At 36.3% G+C, this 15,291-nt stretch overlaps 1 protein-coding gene across 2 annotated transcripts; it reads right to left on the bottom strand.

Moving 5' to 3' along the window:
* Nucleotides 1-1,347: 1,347 nt before the first annotated feature.
* EDR2 (ENHANCED DISEASE RESISTANCE 2) lies at nucleotides 1,348-14,577 on the bottom strand. Of its 2 annotated transcripts, none has more exons than XM_068449325.2 (22): nucleotides 13,785-14,577; nucleotides 13,580-13,654; nucleotides 12,141-12,194; nucleotides 10,977-11,042; nucleotides 10,772-10,875; nucleotides 9,459-9,526; nucleotides 9,264-9,374; nucleotides 9,091-9,131; nucleotides 8,888-8,988; nucleotides 8,097-8,192; nucleotides 7,271-7,335; nucleotides 7,116-7,187; nucleotides 6,842-6,997; nucleotides 6,267-6,475; nucleotides 6,132-6,171; nucleotides 5,886-6,040; nucleotides 5,671-5,772; nucleotides 5,371-5,415; nucleotides 5,147-5,287; nucleotides 3,254-3,349; nucleotides 3,044-3,145; nucleotides 1,348-1,649 (listed from the first exon to the last, which is right to left on the bottom strand). In XM_068449325.2, exons 1-22 carry the CDS (start codon nucleotides 13,923-13,925, stop codon nucleotides 1,542-1,544), a joined length of 2,148 nt encoding a protein of 715 aa, XP_068305426.1. In that variant the 5' UTR covers nucleotides 13,926-14,577; the 3' UTR covers nucleotides 1,348-1,541. The 2 variants fall into 2 exon arrangements, with proteins under 2 accessions (XP_068305426.1, XP_088552206.1); XM_088696080.1 differs by having other exon boundaries at nucleotides 9,264-9,375; nucleotides 9,466-9,526; nucleotides 13,785-14,343.
* Nucleotides 14,578-15,291: the final 714 nt, after the last annotated feature.

Genomic DNA, 15,291 nt, shown 5'->3' with positions numbered 1-15,291 from the left:
TGTGGGCCCTATCTCTGTTAGAGATAGTACATATAAAGAAATATCTTGAGATATCTTCACAGGCAAGAAGAAGAAATGTCTTATAAAAAACATATAAAGAAAGAAGAAAGTTTGAGCTAGTTGTGCCTTTATTCATTTCATGGTCTTTTTATTGTTGGAACATATTTTATTTGGCACCAAACAGTATACGATTAAGCAATAAATACGCCAAACTGTCCAGGACATATTTTTATGAATTACTCGAAGTCTTCTTATTCGTCATCATCTTTCCAAAGTTCCTATTTTAACGAGGCCCAAATACGAAAGATTAGGGTAGTGGTGGTGACTAGACATCGCAAACTGATCGTGATTGTCATTTTCATGTTATTTTCGTGTTATACCGTTACGTTAACAGACAACCCGATAAAGACTTCACTAGTTAACGGGTTGATCTTAAACTTCGGATTTACCAGTCAAATTCACGGGTCATGAAAAAAAATAATCATATCACTCGGTCAACAATATTGCGTTACACATGACGTTGTGACACAATATTGGCAATCTAATAACGGACCAAATTCCAATTTCCTAAATCTTCACTTACTACCATGAAACTGTTGAAAGGCAGGTCCTGAGATTTAGAGATCGTGTGCCATTTTTTAAAGGGAAACCTTTTCATGATCTAAGATGACCATGCTAAGGACAACATATACCTTAAAATGGTCGATCAGTGTCTAACAAATGATCAACAATGGTGCCCCCTCTTCTGTCTTTGATGATCACCAATTTTCTTTTTCAAATATCCAACTACTTAAGACTTAATGTACCTGACTTACCTGACTCTGTTCCCAACACACTAAAAAATCTCCCCAAACTAGTGTGCATGGTTGGAGTAAAATAAAAGAGCATGGATGGGAAATGCCAAATGTTAGGCCAGACTTAAGGTTTTCTAGCAAAAACCAAACTCTTTCCACGGCGGTCCGGGGAATGAGTAAAATTAGCCGAACAAGCAGATCATCTCTGGTTAGGCTGCCCCAATTGTGTTCTCTTATTGAATTTTTGGAATTAATGTACCTCAAATTCATTCACCAGGATCCTATCGTCCGTTAAAACTTGCAACAAAACCAGTCAAGAAGTCGCATCTCTTCGATGCATAACACCATAAGTAGCTATGTCAACGGCTATGTCACGCCATACGTGTTGGAACGCGAAAAAAAGGGCTCTATGCGGTCCCCATTTTGTATAACGTCTCACAAAGGCGTACTAAGATGGGTACCCGCCATAAAACCAGGTTTTACCAATACCAATCACTCAAACACCACCCAAACTCACGACAAAATACGTGAGTGTCCTGAAAGGCTCGAAACAGAAAAAAAAAACGCTTACCTTGTTCTGTACTTATTATAAAACTCGTCACAATTTTATGCAAAAAAAATTGCACTTGAATCAGATGACCATTCCTGAAGTGAGATATGGCAATGAAATCAGGAGGCATTATATGCGTATCTGATGAACAAATGATTTTGTATGGAAGAACTGAGCGGTTAATTTGTCTCGGTTGGTCATGATGGATCCGGTTCCAGCTTTGGTACAATGGCGGATTTGAGATCTATGTGAGAAACACGAACGGCACCAATTAGCCTCTCTGGCAATTCATCTGTACTGTTTGCCTGCAGGTAACCAGTTCATAGTCAGCATACAACATAATATTTTGCTAACGTGAGCTTGCAAGCATTAAATCAAGCAATGAAATAGCGAGAAGCTAGTATCGTAGTGATAAACTAAGCATCGCAGCGAGATCAATTCCATTGGAATCGTTTAAAAGGAGGCTGTAAGGACATTGCCTGCGCGAATACTCATAAACAAGAAAAACTAGGAGAAACTGGCCTTTCTACCTTTTAAGTGCCCATTGCCAGAAACGAGACCTTATCAAAGGCAACACAGGATACCCAACACGTGACAATAAACGTGGATCATTATGTTATGGGTAACAAACACAAACAGAAACTGGTAAAAATTTTACTGTAATCTTCAGAGTCTTGCATATTATATCATTTTCAAGACATGTTCCGACAAATTAACATCTATTTTATGATTCAATTTGATCAAAGTCTGACATAGGTAGGTTGAGCTAGGGGTAAATGACATTTATTGTATCTGTAGTTTCGCTAGATATCCACTTTGGTCCATGTACTCTAAAGTTTAGCAATTGAAAGAATGCAGTTTTGTTTGCTTGAACTTGTAATCAACTTCAATCCGTTAAATCAATCAAATGGGAGGATGAATATACGAACTTACAAATGTGCAAAGAGAAAATACACACTTTGGGTAGTCTGGAAACCATGTGCACACATGCTACGCACGTTATCTTTCCATCCAGACATTTAATAGATTTTTCAGAACGGTTTTGACAGATTTTAACAGATTATATTCCTTAGTTTCCAGAAATTAAAACTACAGGAACTATAAACGTTAGTTGGGGCTCCTGGTAAATGCAAGTTTCTGAGTTATAGAATAGCATATATGCAATTTTGATTCTCAGAAAATGCAATAAGTACTATCTGAAGTTTTGAAACTTATAAAAGCTAGCAACATTCTCAAAAGTTAACAGCGAGCTAAAAGAAATCAGCAAACAAATCGTTGCAAGAGATACCAAACCCAACTGAAAAAAAAAAATGAAAAATGAAAAAGAAAAAGAAAAAGTAATTTATATTTAAGCGATAGAATAAATCTAAAACCCCCAGAATTAATTGCATGCATACTGTCAGGCCATACACATTCACAGTTAAAGGATATATCTGAGCTTGATGGGGAAACCTAATAAGAAACCATATCTGAACCAGATCTACCAACCCAAGTTATATTTGACGCTGGAAATTTATTTAATAATATTAATTGCCTAAACTATTATTATTTCAATCTGAACTACATAAACTAGGGGCTAGGCCTCATTTATTATTCAATCGATCACTCATTCACTAGTTCAAATGTATTGCTGAACATGCCTTTGATGAACAGTACAGTATTCCATGGTCTATGATAACATATTTTACGAGAAGCATACCTGTACAAGGAAAGCCATGTCAACCACCAATGAGGTAATTACGCCAATTACCAGCCCCAAAACCCCATTAGCGACAGTGGATGAACCAATATCCACATCAATCTGCAGAATAATAAACCAAATTACGTATTTATACTGAAAGAACCTTGCCAACCACAAGACCCAATAAGTTAATAAAAATGCAAAAAATATCTGGCAAGAATATATTACTTCTAAGTACTTAGGACCACGGATATAGTTGCAATCAACAGCTTTTCCCAACAAACAAGGAGTGCTTCCAACACTCTGGCGGACAATCCATGAACCCTGCATGGTTCCATAAATAATGTTAATAATATACATCCATAAAAGAACCTCTTTATATGGTAAAAAAAGAATATAAGAGAAGAAGAACAAAAATAAAAATAAAAAAGAAGAAGGAAGAAGTGTCGTGAGAAACACAAAAAATCAACTCTGTTACAAGAATGAAGGGAAAAGAAATTTCATATCAGTAACCCCACAGCTAACATTTTATTAGCAGAAAGTGTACGCTAATATGACACTATCAATTGACATATTGGCCATCTTATTCTTAATACAAATGAAGGATGAAAATTGTTGTGAATATCGCGTTTAAGAATGGGAAAAGCAGAACTAACTCGAGAAATCGAACAAAATAACCAAGATAAATACACCAAGAATTAACGTGGTTCAGCTACATGTGCCTATGCCCACGGGATAGCAACAACAATCTTTCACTATACCAATAATGAGTACAACCAACAATCTTGCCAAGTCTCTAAAATTAAGAACTTGACGATAAACTTGAAAGAACAAGAACAAGAAATACACTCTTTATCTCTTTTCTTTTCTCCCACACACACTTTGCCCTTACAATATTCTCTCACTCTAATCCCTTGAATGGTACACAAAATATTGTTTTGTTCCCATTCGAAACTAGTACAATAGCACCCTTTATATAGAAGGTCTTCTTCAATTAGGTAAACAACTTCAATTGGGAAAAAACCTCTAATTGGAAAACCAACTCAAATTGTTTGGGAAAACAACTAAATCCTCTAAGTCTATAATTTCTAATAGACTTGGGACAACTCATCATGGGTTGGAAAAACCCAACAAAAATGACAAGGTCGGGTGAAATCATTCAAACCCTAACGTAAGTGAGTCGTGACTCGTGACCACCTAATCCCTTCCTAACCATCTCCCAACTAGACATTCCCACCTGCAACCCTTTTGACACCCTTCAAGAGTAAGTTGGCATTACTAATGATCTTCAACCTACATTAGTTCCCTGATAAGTCTTTTGTGAAGCCCAAGGACTAGCCTAATCATTACCATATTGCTCAGGTATTGAACTAATTTGATTCACAAAGAACATACCCTCTCAAGCTCAAGAACTAGCCTAGTCATCACAGGTCGTTCTAAAATGGAAACTCACCGGTCCTTGTTTCATTGTTGCAACAGGATTCAGGGATAGTACTCTGGCAGCTGTTTGTTTCTGTTTCCTTAGCTGCAAGTGGTAGTGTACAAGCACTATTCTTATATGTGTTCTTGTGTTTTGCTGTCTTTTCAGCTCTAAGATGAGGTTTAGCCTAAGTATACGATTCCCCATACTGTGGCTGTTGTCTACTTTGTTTAGCTCCCCTTTATCCATTGTACAGAAATCCTTGTTAAGATTTTGTTTGTTCTTTTGTTGTTTCCCCTTGGTGCTGTGTTGGCCTTCTTTTCTACCCGGAGAGTATGTGTCCCTTGTATTTTTGTTCTGTAGTGAACCAGGAATGATACGGTACAGATATGTCATCCAAATTATCTCCGATTTCTATGCCCCAAAAATTCCGAAATATCGCAGCATTATGAACAGATATACTTGTTTTTGTAACTTTATCCTTCAAGAAATTATTTATATGTATAAATTCTGCTTTATTTATATGCATAAATAGTACACAAGCACATTTTTAAGTAAAGGAATCTCCTAAAAGTTGATCAATACTATGATTCATATAAAACTCATGAGCCAAAATTCAAAATGGTGGTCAGACAACAACAGTCCTGAAATTTGATATGAGCATTTATTTTTTTCATATATAAAGAAACTGATATTAATACCTTTTTAACGGAAGGGATAAGCTTCAGTCTGCTTGTACGAAATTCATCATCACCATCAACAAACCGTTGCAAGAGGGATCCAGGTACTAATTCCTTTGTTACAAAATAAAATACCATACTGTAATGTGTTGATGCCGGGACCTGGAAGAGTATAGATTTTTGTCACTCCCTAGATTCCCAAAAATCATTTCTAGATCTGAACCAGATGGAATAAAGCAACTTACTTGCAAATTAACAATTAGAGAGAAAAGCCCTTTTTCTGAGGCAACCTACAGAAAAACTCAGATGTTATTAACAACAAAATAATAGGTAAGGAATATCATCCAAGTCCAGACAATGCCCCAATATAGGTAAATCAAGTGGCAATACAAGACAAAAACAACCCAACAGTATAATATGACACTGAAATTTCAATATTTTAACACCAAAATGGAATATCTGCTAATGCTCTATAATGATTACTGATTAGAGTGTAGTTCAATTGTTGAATCAACCCAAGAAGGAATGGAGCTTCTAATACATACTTGTGCTGCACATCCCTGACGCCGAGCAACATGGTCCATTCTTTTTGTGTCTTTAAACCAATCAACAGCAACAAGATCCATTAAATGCTTCCCTGCAGGAATCTTCAGAGAGACATGGCCAACAATGTTATCAGAGAAAGCCTAAAAGTCATTATCAATAAATGATGATCCACAAAAATAAGAAACCATATAGGAATGGGCCAATATAAGAGAACCTTTGACTTATCATAACAAAAATGCTTGCTGCGAACTCTAAAGTTGCCACCATCAGAAACATTCCAGCAATCACGAGCATTATCATGGTCATCACGCCGTAGGTTACCCGAAAAACAGGATAAATCAATTTGATCAGCTGGTTCTTCTTCTACGGCTATCATGACAAACATAGTGATAAGGTGTTAAACCCAAATACTCAAACAAGGATCATAGTTTAGAATGAAACAGAAAAAGTAATTGTATACCTGTCCTCTTCATATCGTTCTCAAGACCATTTTGGTATGCCTGAAAGTATTAATAAAGAAAATAATAACTCCAATAAATAACTCATATTTAAAAAGAATATGCGGAAAGAAAAAGAGCACTCGTCTGAATCACACCTCTTGTTCAGCCTCAGCAATTTGAAATTCTTCATCTTCGTCCGAGTATTCATCCATCATCACAGAATTTCTGTTTGCGGAATTAACAGAAAAATCATGCAACTTTTGCCCCTTACGTGAAGAAACAGAAGCCGAGGACATATTGACCATAACGGGGATTCTTGGAGGAGCATTCCTTTCATCTGTTTGGGAAAACCACTCACGTAGTCCTATCATAAAAGCAAAGACTCAATTATACAAGAGATAGCTTCCTGTTGATTTTTTCACGTCAGAAGGAACAAGGTTTAAGAAAAATAGAATCCCAACTTTAAATTCCATTACAAGAAAAATATTCTTCGACAATCTTTTATGAATTGTTTTTTGGCTTCCAAGCAGCTTAACTTAAGCAATAAAATTTCTGTTCTTCGATGAAAGAGGAATGGGAATATAGACAAAGGGTATCTAATTGAACAGGAAAAATGGAAATCAACGAGGAAAGTGATACCAAACTGCAATGCTCAAAACTTTGTATTTATCACTAAGTATTGGAATAACACACAGGACAAGAAATTATAACAAGTAAACAAGGAACTTACCAGCGACACTATTCAACACCTGAAGAAGACAATGCTGTTGAAAGGATGGGACATAACTCACACCCCATCCTTTCAAATCAATCTGCATCAAATGCTGCACCTGAGTTCTAGGCCTCCCATTTCGAGGTTTAAGAGGGGAAATGTTGAAACCTCCACCTGGAAAAATCAGTACGCATCAGGTTTCTGAACTGAAAAATTAAAACATAAGGGCAAAGATCCCAACTAGTTCTCATCCTTTGCATGATAACGCCTCTAAATAATGTACAGAACTCACTCTCAATATGTGCCCGCACATATCCGGGCTGTGGACCACAGTTCTCATGCTCCCTAGAACGAAATAACACAACTGCACCATGAAAAGCACCAATTGAAAATTTCCATACACCAATTAACCAGAATTTTAAGCATGGGGAAAAGCATAAAAAATACCATAGCTCCCGTCATCATTTCGACGCCAATAGCGCACATAGCAAAGGTCACGCGGCCACACAACCCTGCAACCAAAAGGAGTCTTGAGCAACAAAACTATAACTGCACACTGCTAATAAGGACATTAGTCAAGCACCTTTCATTCTTAATTACAACGTTCTTCAAAGTTGGTCTGAAGAGATAAGGGGAATCATAATAAAACATGAAACACAAGTCATTATTCACAAAATTTAACCTCCCTTTTGGTATAGGATTTTTAAAAAAAAAAAATCCAATTTTAGTTACCGTATATTCCATTTTTAAGTCATACTTGGTGTAAATTAAAACCACTCGTTTGGTATAGGATTTTAAAACCGCTTTCCATTTGAAAAACAAATTCTGTTTTGGTAGAATAGTTTCTAAAAATAAGAATCTCAAAAACAACCCTTTTTAGGAAATGCACAAAATAACATCATTTTTCAATGTTTTCAAAATACCCGTACCAAAAAAAAATGTTTTCAAAATACAGAAGCACTCATCAATAGAAAAGTTACTCTACATTATGAAAACAATTTTCAGAACTAAAACCAAACATATTTTCATATTTAACATAAATAAAAATCTGTATACAAACAGACTACTCAAATTGTAAGTCTTTGAAAATCAAGTTCAAACCATGAACCAAACAGGCCCCCAAGTTTCCAAATACCCACCTAGTCTCTAAGAAACCATCTACTCATAGACTACTAAATATTATCTCCTACTACATTTTACTTAACAACAGAATATGAAGCTGCTGCCAGGAACGTGGTGATTGAAGAAACAGGAAATTTAAGTTAGAGATTACATTGGGAACCAATCTAGCTGAAGCTTATGGTAAAGTACTGCTGTATGTCCATCAACCTCCTCAACTAAGCTACCATACTGGAAACTGCAATCCCACCTGCAATCATAAAAATATGACAGCTGATACTACAAACATGTTGGCATTGCCATTCGCCACAAAGGAAAATAAGAAAAAGAATAGATCAAAGATATTAGGCAGTTGAGAATGTATAATCTCACGATTGGTAATCGTAAAGCTTAAGCTTTGTGTGCTTTCTCACTAAATTGCCAACTGGTTTTAGGTTGGATGCATGGTATCAAGGGAGTGTGCTCTTGAAACACAAAAGCAGCCATCTGAAACCATCTTTTACCCACCCAAAAAAGAAAACATCCTAAATCACAGGGTTAAAATCCACATTTCTCTACAACATAATTGCACTATTTTTTCCCCCATCAGAAGCTCAAATAAAGCAAATTGACCATTTTGAAGGTATGATACAATTTATAATCCCATGCCTCGACCAAGGAGAACCCAAAGATGGATCACAAGTTCAATTCCCTTCCATCCTTCATTTTATATGATTAACCTCTTGCAATATGTAACTCTATCCAATACACCACCAATGTATTCTCTCTTTCAATCTGATACCATTAGTTCAGGCCAGACAAGTTTAGATTAAAAAACCAAAGCAGGATTAACATAAAAAGTAGAGTGCAGTTTCATTCTTTTATCTGCATAATAAACTACATAAAATAAGCTATTATAGCAACTCATAAAAATAAAAAGTAAAATTGTAAAAGGAAAACACCTACTCAAACCGTGTTCTGTCCATGCTCATCACAAGCTCAAAAATTTCTTCACAAGTAGCCTCCACCACTCCAACAGCCTTCATGGCTCTACTACAGCTCCTTGGCTGCATATACAGAATTATAAATTGCCGTTGCAACCTAAAACAAGCTGATAGATGGTAAAATATCATAACGTACATAGTGTAAACAAAGACAGAATTCCATACAAGGTAATCTACTTCAAGCAGCTCTTCAAAAATGCGGAGTCCTGTGCCAAAACAAGAATAAGAATAAATCATTATGCACCATGAAAACCATTACCAAATAGGGTAGATGATTATTTTCCAAAATTCCATTTCTAGCATAACAAACAAAGCTCTACGACATGACAGTGGTTCACCATTTTGGCACTGGAGAAGACGCCAATGCTTTTTGGAAAATGCTTGGTTGTTGTTACTCTGGTTTGTCAGATCTGAATCTCTCGTCCAGTCTAATATTGTCTCTGGAGGACCTGCAGTCATCAAAACCGTGAACTTCAGGAAAAGATACCACCAATCGATCCAAAACTCAATGACAGAAAGATATCAGTTTAGACCATTTCCAATTGTTGTTCTCCTCATCAAATTAGGATGAGCATCATCTTCATCTTCCTGGGCGCTAAATCTGCAAAGTATTAAGAAAAAACAGATTAAGATAATATAGTTGCATCCACAGCTGGGGGCCAATATGACAAGCACATCAAATTCCCAAGAATAGGTCCAACTATCAATTTTTCTTTCTTCTTTACTTCCTTTTTCGTTTTCCTTTTTTCTTATGACAACAAAGGGACTTGTACTTCTAAGAAAATGGCTTCGCAAATTTCCAAGGTTAAGGGAGTCTTTTTGACACGTAGTAAAGGAGTGAATATGAAAACCATGATGAGAATGGTTGAGATGAAAAATTGGCAACACAAGTTCAGAGTTTCATAACCATCTCTATTAGTTTTTTTATTTCACTTGTTATGTTAGAGATAGAAGGGAAATACAAAAGGGAAATTAGGGATGAGGACTGGTGGATCAAGGATGGTGGTAGAGATGTAGAAACAAACAGTATAAGGAACCAAAAACTATATTGAGTTGTTTTCACGTTCAAGATTTTGTTTTCATGGATGCTTTTTATTTTCTTCCTCCCTCTCTCTCTCTCTCTCCTATCACCTTTCTTCATCCCTCTCTCCCATTACCTCGTATCTCCACAGAAAGTGAACCAAAAACGAAATGATTATCAAACGGGTCCTTAGTTGTTCCAGTTGTTCCAAACATTTAGAATAGCAATAATTTAAACCATTCCATTCTAGAATAATTACGGAATTGAATGTGATTGCATTTCCATTCCACCATTCCAGTTAAACAAAAGAGGTCTTATTATTCAGAGAGGCTGGAATGAATTGGGTAGTACCATAAAGGTGCTACTCATTGCTTAGTAAAAGTAATGTTGGATACGGTAAAGGAAACAGGGCCAAAGTATTGTGAGGATGCTGTCGGCTCAGATTAAACCCTAACACTGGGTAACAGGAGGTTTTGGTCTTCACTTTGGGGTTCTATAACGTCAGAGTTCAGAGACATTTCTCTTATTTTTACTCTGCTACATTGGAAGGCAGCTATAAAATTGTCTCTTTATCAAAAACATATACATATAATTTTGTTTGGGAGCTATAGCTTTTGGTCAGTTTCCTTATAGCAATTGATCTTTGGTGGACATCTTGTTCACTTTTTGTACTCTTTTTCTCTTGATAAAATTCTCTTTTTCAAAAATAAATAACTAAAGGGACATGCCAATGCTCATGAAGCACAAAGAAAGGAGAAATGACAAAAGATCCACTGGCCATCAGCATACAATGTCTGGTCGTATTCCATAAGTTATAGTACTTACTGACTTTCATGGTCGGATGAAGAAGCAGTCCTCCCATTATCCATTCCAGATTTGTATTCGAAAGAAATATATTTGTTACCATTTGTAACTTGTGAACCTTGATGCTGCACACAGATCAATATGCAATTATTCCTGTATCCATTAGCCCATGAGAAATCGGGAGGAAACTTATTGTCTCACTAGCATGAGGTCCAAAAGTAACTACCTGATCAATGACATACTCTATTTTATCCTTCCATAATAGTGCCTCCTGGATGTTAAATGCTGCCATCTGGAGCAGGACAGTACCCAAATGAATAAGTATTCGCGACAAAATTTAAGCAGTATGACTTTCAGAACTCAGGATTCAAAACAATTAACAGAAGAAATGTACACACGTGTATAGGTGAATGTCAGGAGTTCAGAGCAAAACAGTTATGTATAAATACGAGAACACCACAACAACCAACTACAAAATGCTACACTTAAAAATAAAATAGAATAATAATAAATTAAAATAAAAACCTAAGTCCATAACCGGAATAAACCACAGAAGGTGTTTTACTACTTTTGGCAATTCCCATTAAAATAAAAGTCTCCTACTCTCAGACGTATGCAACAACTTTTTCTTATTGGGCCCATTTATGCAGCTCCTGATAACATAACAAATTAGAGAGGAGAAAACTTCGCACTATGATCAAGGACAGGAGAAAATAGGTTTTATCTCTAGAGAAGAGGACAAAAAAGATATATCTCTCCTCTTCATTGGATGCTTAAAGAGAAACGGATAGGTGTAAACCCTCCTCTTTAATAAGATATATAATTAAAATGAGAAAGTAATTTCATGGTCACACCCCCAAACCCTGTCAAAGAACTTTTGTTTACCTGAAAGCACTTTGAAATAGGCCCTATTATATCAGGCTCCACCCAAGCCCTTAATAAAGTCCAAAATCAGACAGGTCAATGCTCCATAAAGGATATGGATAACTTTTTAATAACGAGAGCTATCTCATGCACAGATAGTTTATAGCTTAAGAATGATAGAAACTGTCATTTTGCAGAAACATAGACATAAAATGCTCCTCGTAACACAAGGGTACATGAGTACCATCTATTAGGCCTTATAACAAACAAATCGCTTCCAAATGATCCTGACCCTAAGATAATCAAATGTTATTGACAACACCAACTAAATTCTATGTACCATCATACCATGTGAAATCAACAATAAATAGGAATGAGTACAAAGAAAATGAAGTTTACAGATGTACAAAATTTAAACTCATTAAACTTTTTTAACCATGCATATATATGAACATAGATGACTAAAACAACATCAAAGGTTGTATCTTCATGCACTTTCAAAATATGAAAGCGAAAGGGCCCTCACCGTGATTCGAAGGTATTTCTCTTTCTTGTTGTAAACAGACAAAACATATACCATCTGCACCAAAATAATCTCTTTCAGAAAAAGAAAAAAAATATATTAAAAAAATCCATCATTGGGATGAATATCAAAAGCACTGTAGAACTATCATAATTAGGATGGAATGTAAATCAAAAAGTAGATGCAACAGAAACACAGGTCCAAGTACAGCAAAAGCCAATATTAAGTTACAGGCTTACAGCTAACTGATTTTTTCAATATCCTAAGGAAACTTGTATCCACTAATTTTCCAAAACAGATTTAAATACAACATTCAACCATCAAAGAATCAGAAAGTTATTTAAAAAACCAAAAAAAAAAAAAAAATCTTTTCTATTTGTTCTGGAAACATTCTAGGTGGCACATAAGCATGTTCACCCAGCTGCCCCTAAATATACGCATAACCTCTAAAAATATTTCTTGAAGTTCTAATTCTTCAAAGGAGTATGAACATAAATAGCACTCTGAGAACACGGTATAATCAATTACAGCACTCCTTTAGACAAGATCATCCAACAATCACCTAAAAACACATGATCACATGATCTGAGAATTAAATATTAGCTGTATAAAAATGTTAAGAACACTAGGATTTAGGCAACGCTTCCACCCTTACAAATTAAACAAGTCATCATTAAAGAACCAAACTGAGCTTGAAGATCCAAAAAATACATGAACAAGGAATCCCCCAAAATCTGCAGAAACCAACAACCAAAATGCACACCATCTTCCGTCCCAACCCCTTTGTAATCATCAAAGGTACTCATATTAAACTCCATCCAAATGACCCAAAATATTGCAAACACCAAAGACCCCCTTGGAAAGCATTGAACTGAATACTTAACAGCTCAAAGCACCACTTTGGATAACCCAGCACATAATGAATAATTTAAACAGCTTCAACCACAAATGTAAGGAGTGACAACAGTGAAACACATACATGATCCACACTTTCCTCCCCCTCTTTACAAAAGACGCACCACATTAATAAATCACCTTTTCAGATTCAATGTCTTTTATCCAGACCTCTTGACCCCTTAGGCGATTTCTACTGACGCCAACATATCTACTTTAACCTGATCATGCAACAATGCTACATGTTTGCAACTCACATGTATATGCCCACGGTTTCTCGTCAATTAGTGTTCAAAAACTTCCATCAACTAAACACCCTCCCATCCCATCCGAGAAATAAATGATGAAAACAAACAATGCTTAGAACTTCTAACTAAATGACATATTCGGTATTAAACTAACCGACATCAAGTATCAAGCATTTAAATATGCACATATATGTATATACATTTTCAAATATACATGATGTTCTTCGCATAAACAGATATATATGCGTTTCTGTAAGTAAGAAATGCACAGATTCAAAACAAACAAATTGATTATCTCACATGCCCATGGTGAGTCTTCAATCCTCGATCCTCCACTCTACAATTTCCATCAATTAACAGCGTCTTGATCGGAACCTAATCAAAACACGCAACAAAAACACCATTTACAGTCTTACAAAACAATAAAAAGTTACAATTGAGCTGAAAATTCATTCACCTAAAGATTCACTGAATCAAAAAGTGAAAAAAGTAAATGAGAATTTGCCTGATTATCCTGAGGCTTCCGCTTGTAGTAGGCGAGTAGCCGAGACTCGAGCACGAAATACCGCATGTGAATAAAGGACCGGCCGATCTTCCTCCGCCCGTATCGTACCATCCACCCTTCGTAGACAACCTTGGACGACATCGTTTCAATCCAAACGCTGCCGGAGTCCGAAATCTAAATTTTGAAACCTAAATTCTCACCGACTCGGAAGCTCCGATCGCAACCTTCGCTTCCAGCGAGACCACTCTTTCACTATGTAATCTGATCACTCATCGTTCGAACCAGATTACTGAAAAATCCAGCAAATCTCGACCTAGTGCTCCGAATTCCACATTGAGATCAAAGTAAGGTGGAATTTCGAATTCCTTGAGATCTAGAGGAGAGAGAAATAGGAGAGAGGGAGAGGAGAGAGAAACAGTTAACAGGTGGCGGTGTTATTCAGAAGTGGGTGAAATGGCCGAGAGCCGAGAGCCGACGATGCAAAACGACGACGTATAACTTGGGGAGGTCAGCGAGGGAGTGTATGATCCCACGACAGTGAATTTGAGAGTGCGCTTCTGACGGCCGAAAGTGGGAGATCCCACGTAAGTAAAAAAGGCGTGTCCTCGCAAAAGCTTGCCACGTGGAAAAACGTGATGGGAATTTGGAGGTTGTGTGTGTCTTGGCGCCGTGTAAATGCCGTGGCAAAATTTTTAAAAGGGGGATTGTGCAGTCTCTGGTTGCTATGCGAGCATCGCGGACCGTCCGAGGAAAATCACCTCATAATTTTTTGTTTTTTAGTTAATGGAAGGGTGTACATCACCCAAAACAAATATTATTATAAATAATTCGAGCCTCAGAGACGGCAATTATGTCATCAAACAAATGAGTTACGATCCATTTAGATGAGTTTTCAAAATTCGTATCCAATTGGCAAGGTTGTCATTTAGATAGTAGGATGATATGTTGGTACTGCAACTATGAGTCGTTTTAATATAAATTGATTGTTCTTATTTCAAGACTATTTCTCTTACAAATGTTGTAGAATTCATTCCATTTTAGTCTTGTGTAATGTGATATACAAGATTATTTCAATCACTTTGACAAATAGATAAAAAAAAAAGGTGTTGCCTTGCATCATATCTGAATATCAAAGTGCCTTCATATCGTACAGAACTGAATAATTCTAGACAATGCCACAATTGAGTTTGAGACCATTCATTGTTTGAAGTAGAGAAGGAAAATGGTGCTAAAATATGTAGGAGATTTTATTGTATTTCTCTATTAGGAGGAATATACAAAATACAAGGGTGATATACAAGCGAAGTAATTAATTATATCAAGCTTCTTCTCTATACTATAGAATCTCCCTTTACATACTATAAAAAGTGGAGAACAAAACACTAAGGCTACCTACTCTAACACTCATTTTCACGTTCATGCATAGAAATCACCAACGACCAACTTGCTAACTAAAGCTAATTGAGATAGCTTTAATGAAAAGATCTGCTAGTTGACGTCCCAAATG

This window comes from Pyrus communis, chromosome 6 (genome assembly GCF_041283825.1).
Source record: "Pyrus communis isolate YQ-2024b chromosome 6, ASM4128382v1, whole genome shotgun sequence".
Lineage (NCBI taxonomy): Eukaryota > Viridiplantae > Streptophyta > Magnoliopsida > Rosales > Rosaceae > Pyrus > Pyrus communis.
Note: the sequence above shows the minus strand (reverse complement) of the source record. Positions and strands in the feature narration are given on the sequence as shown.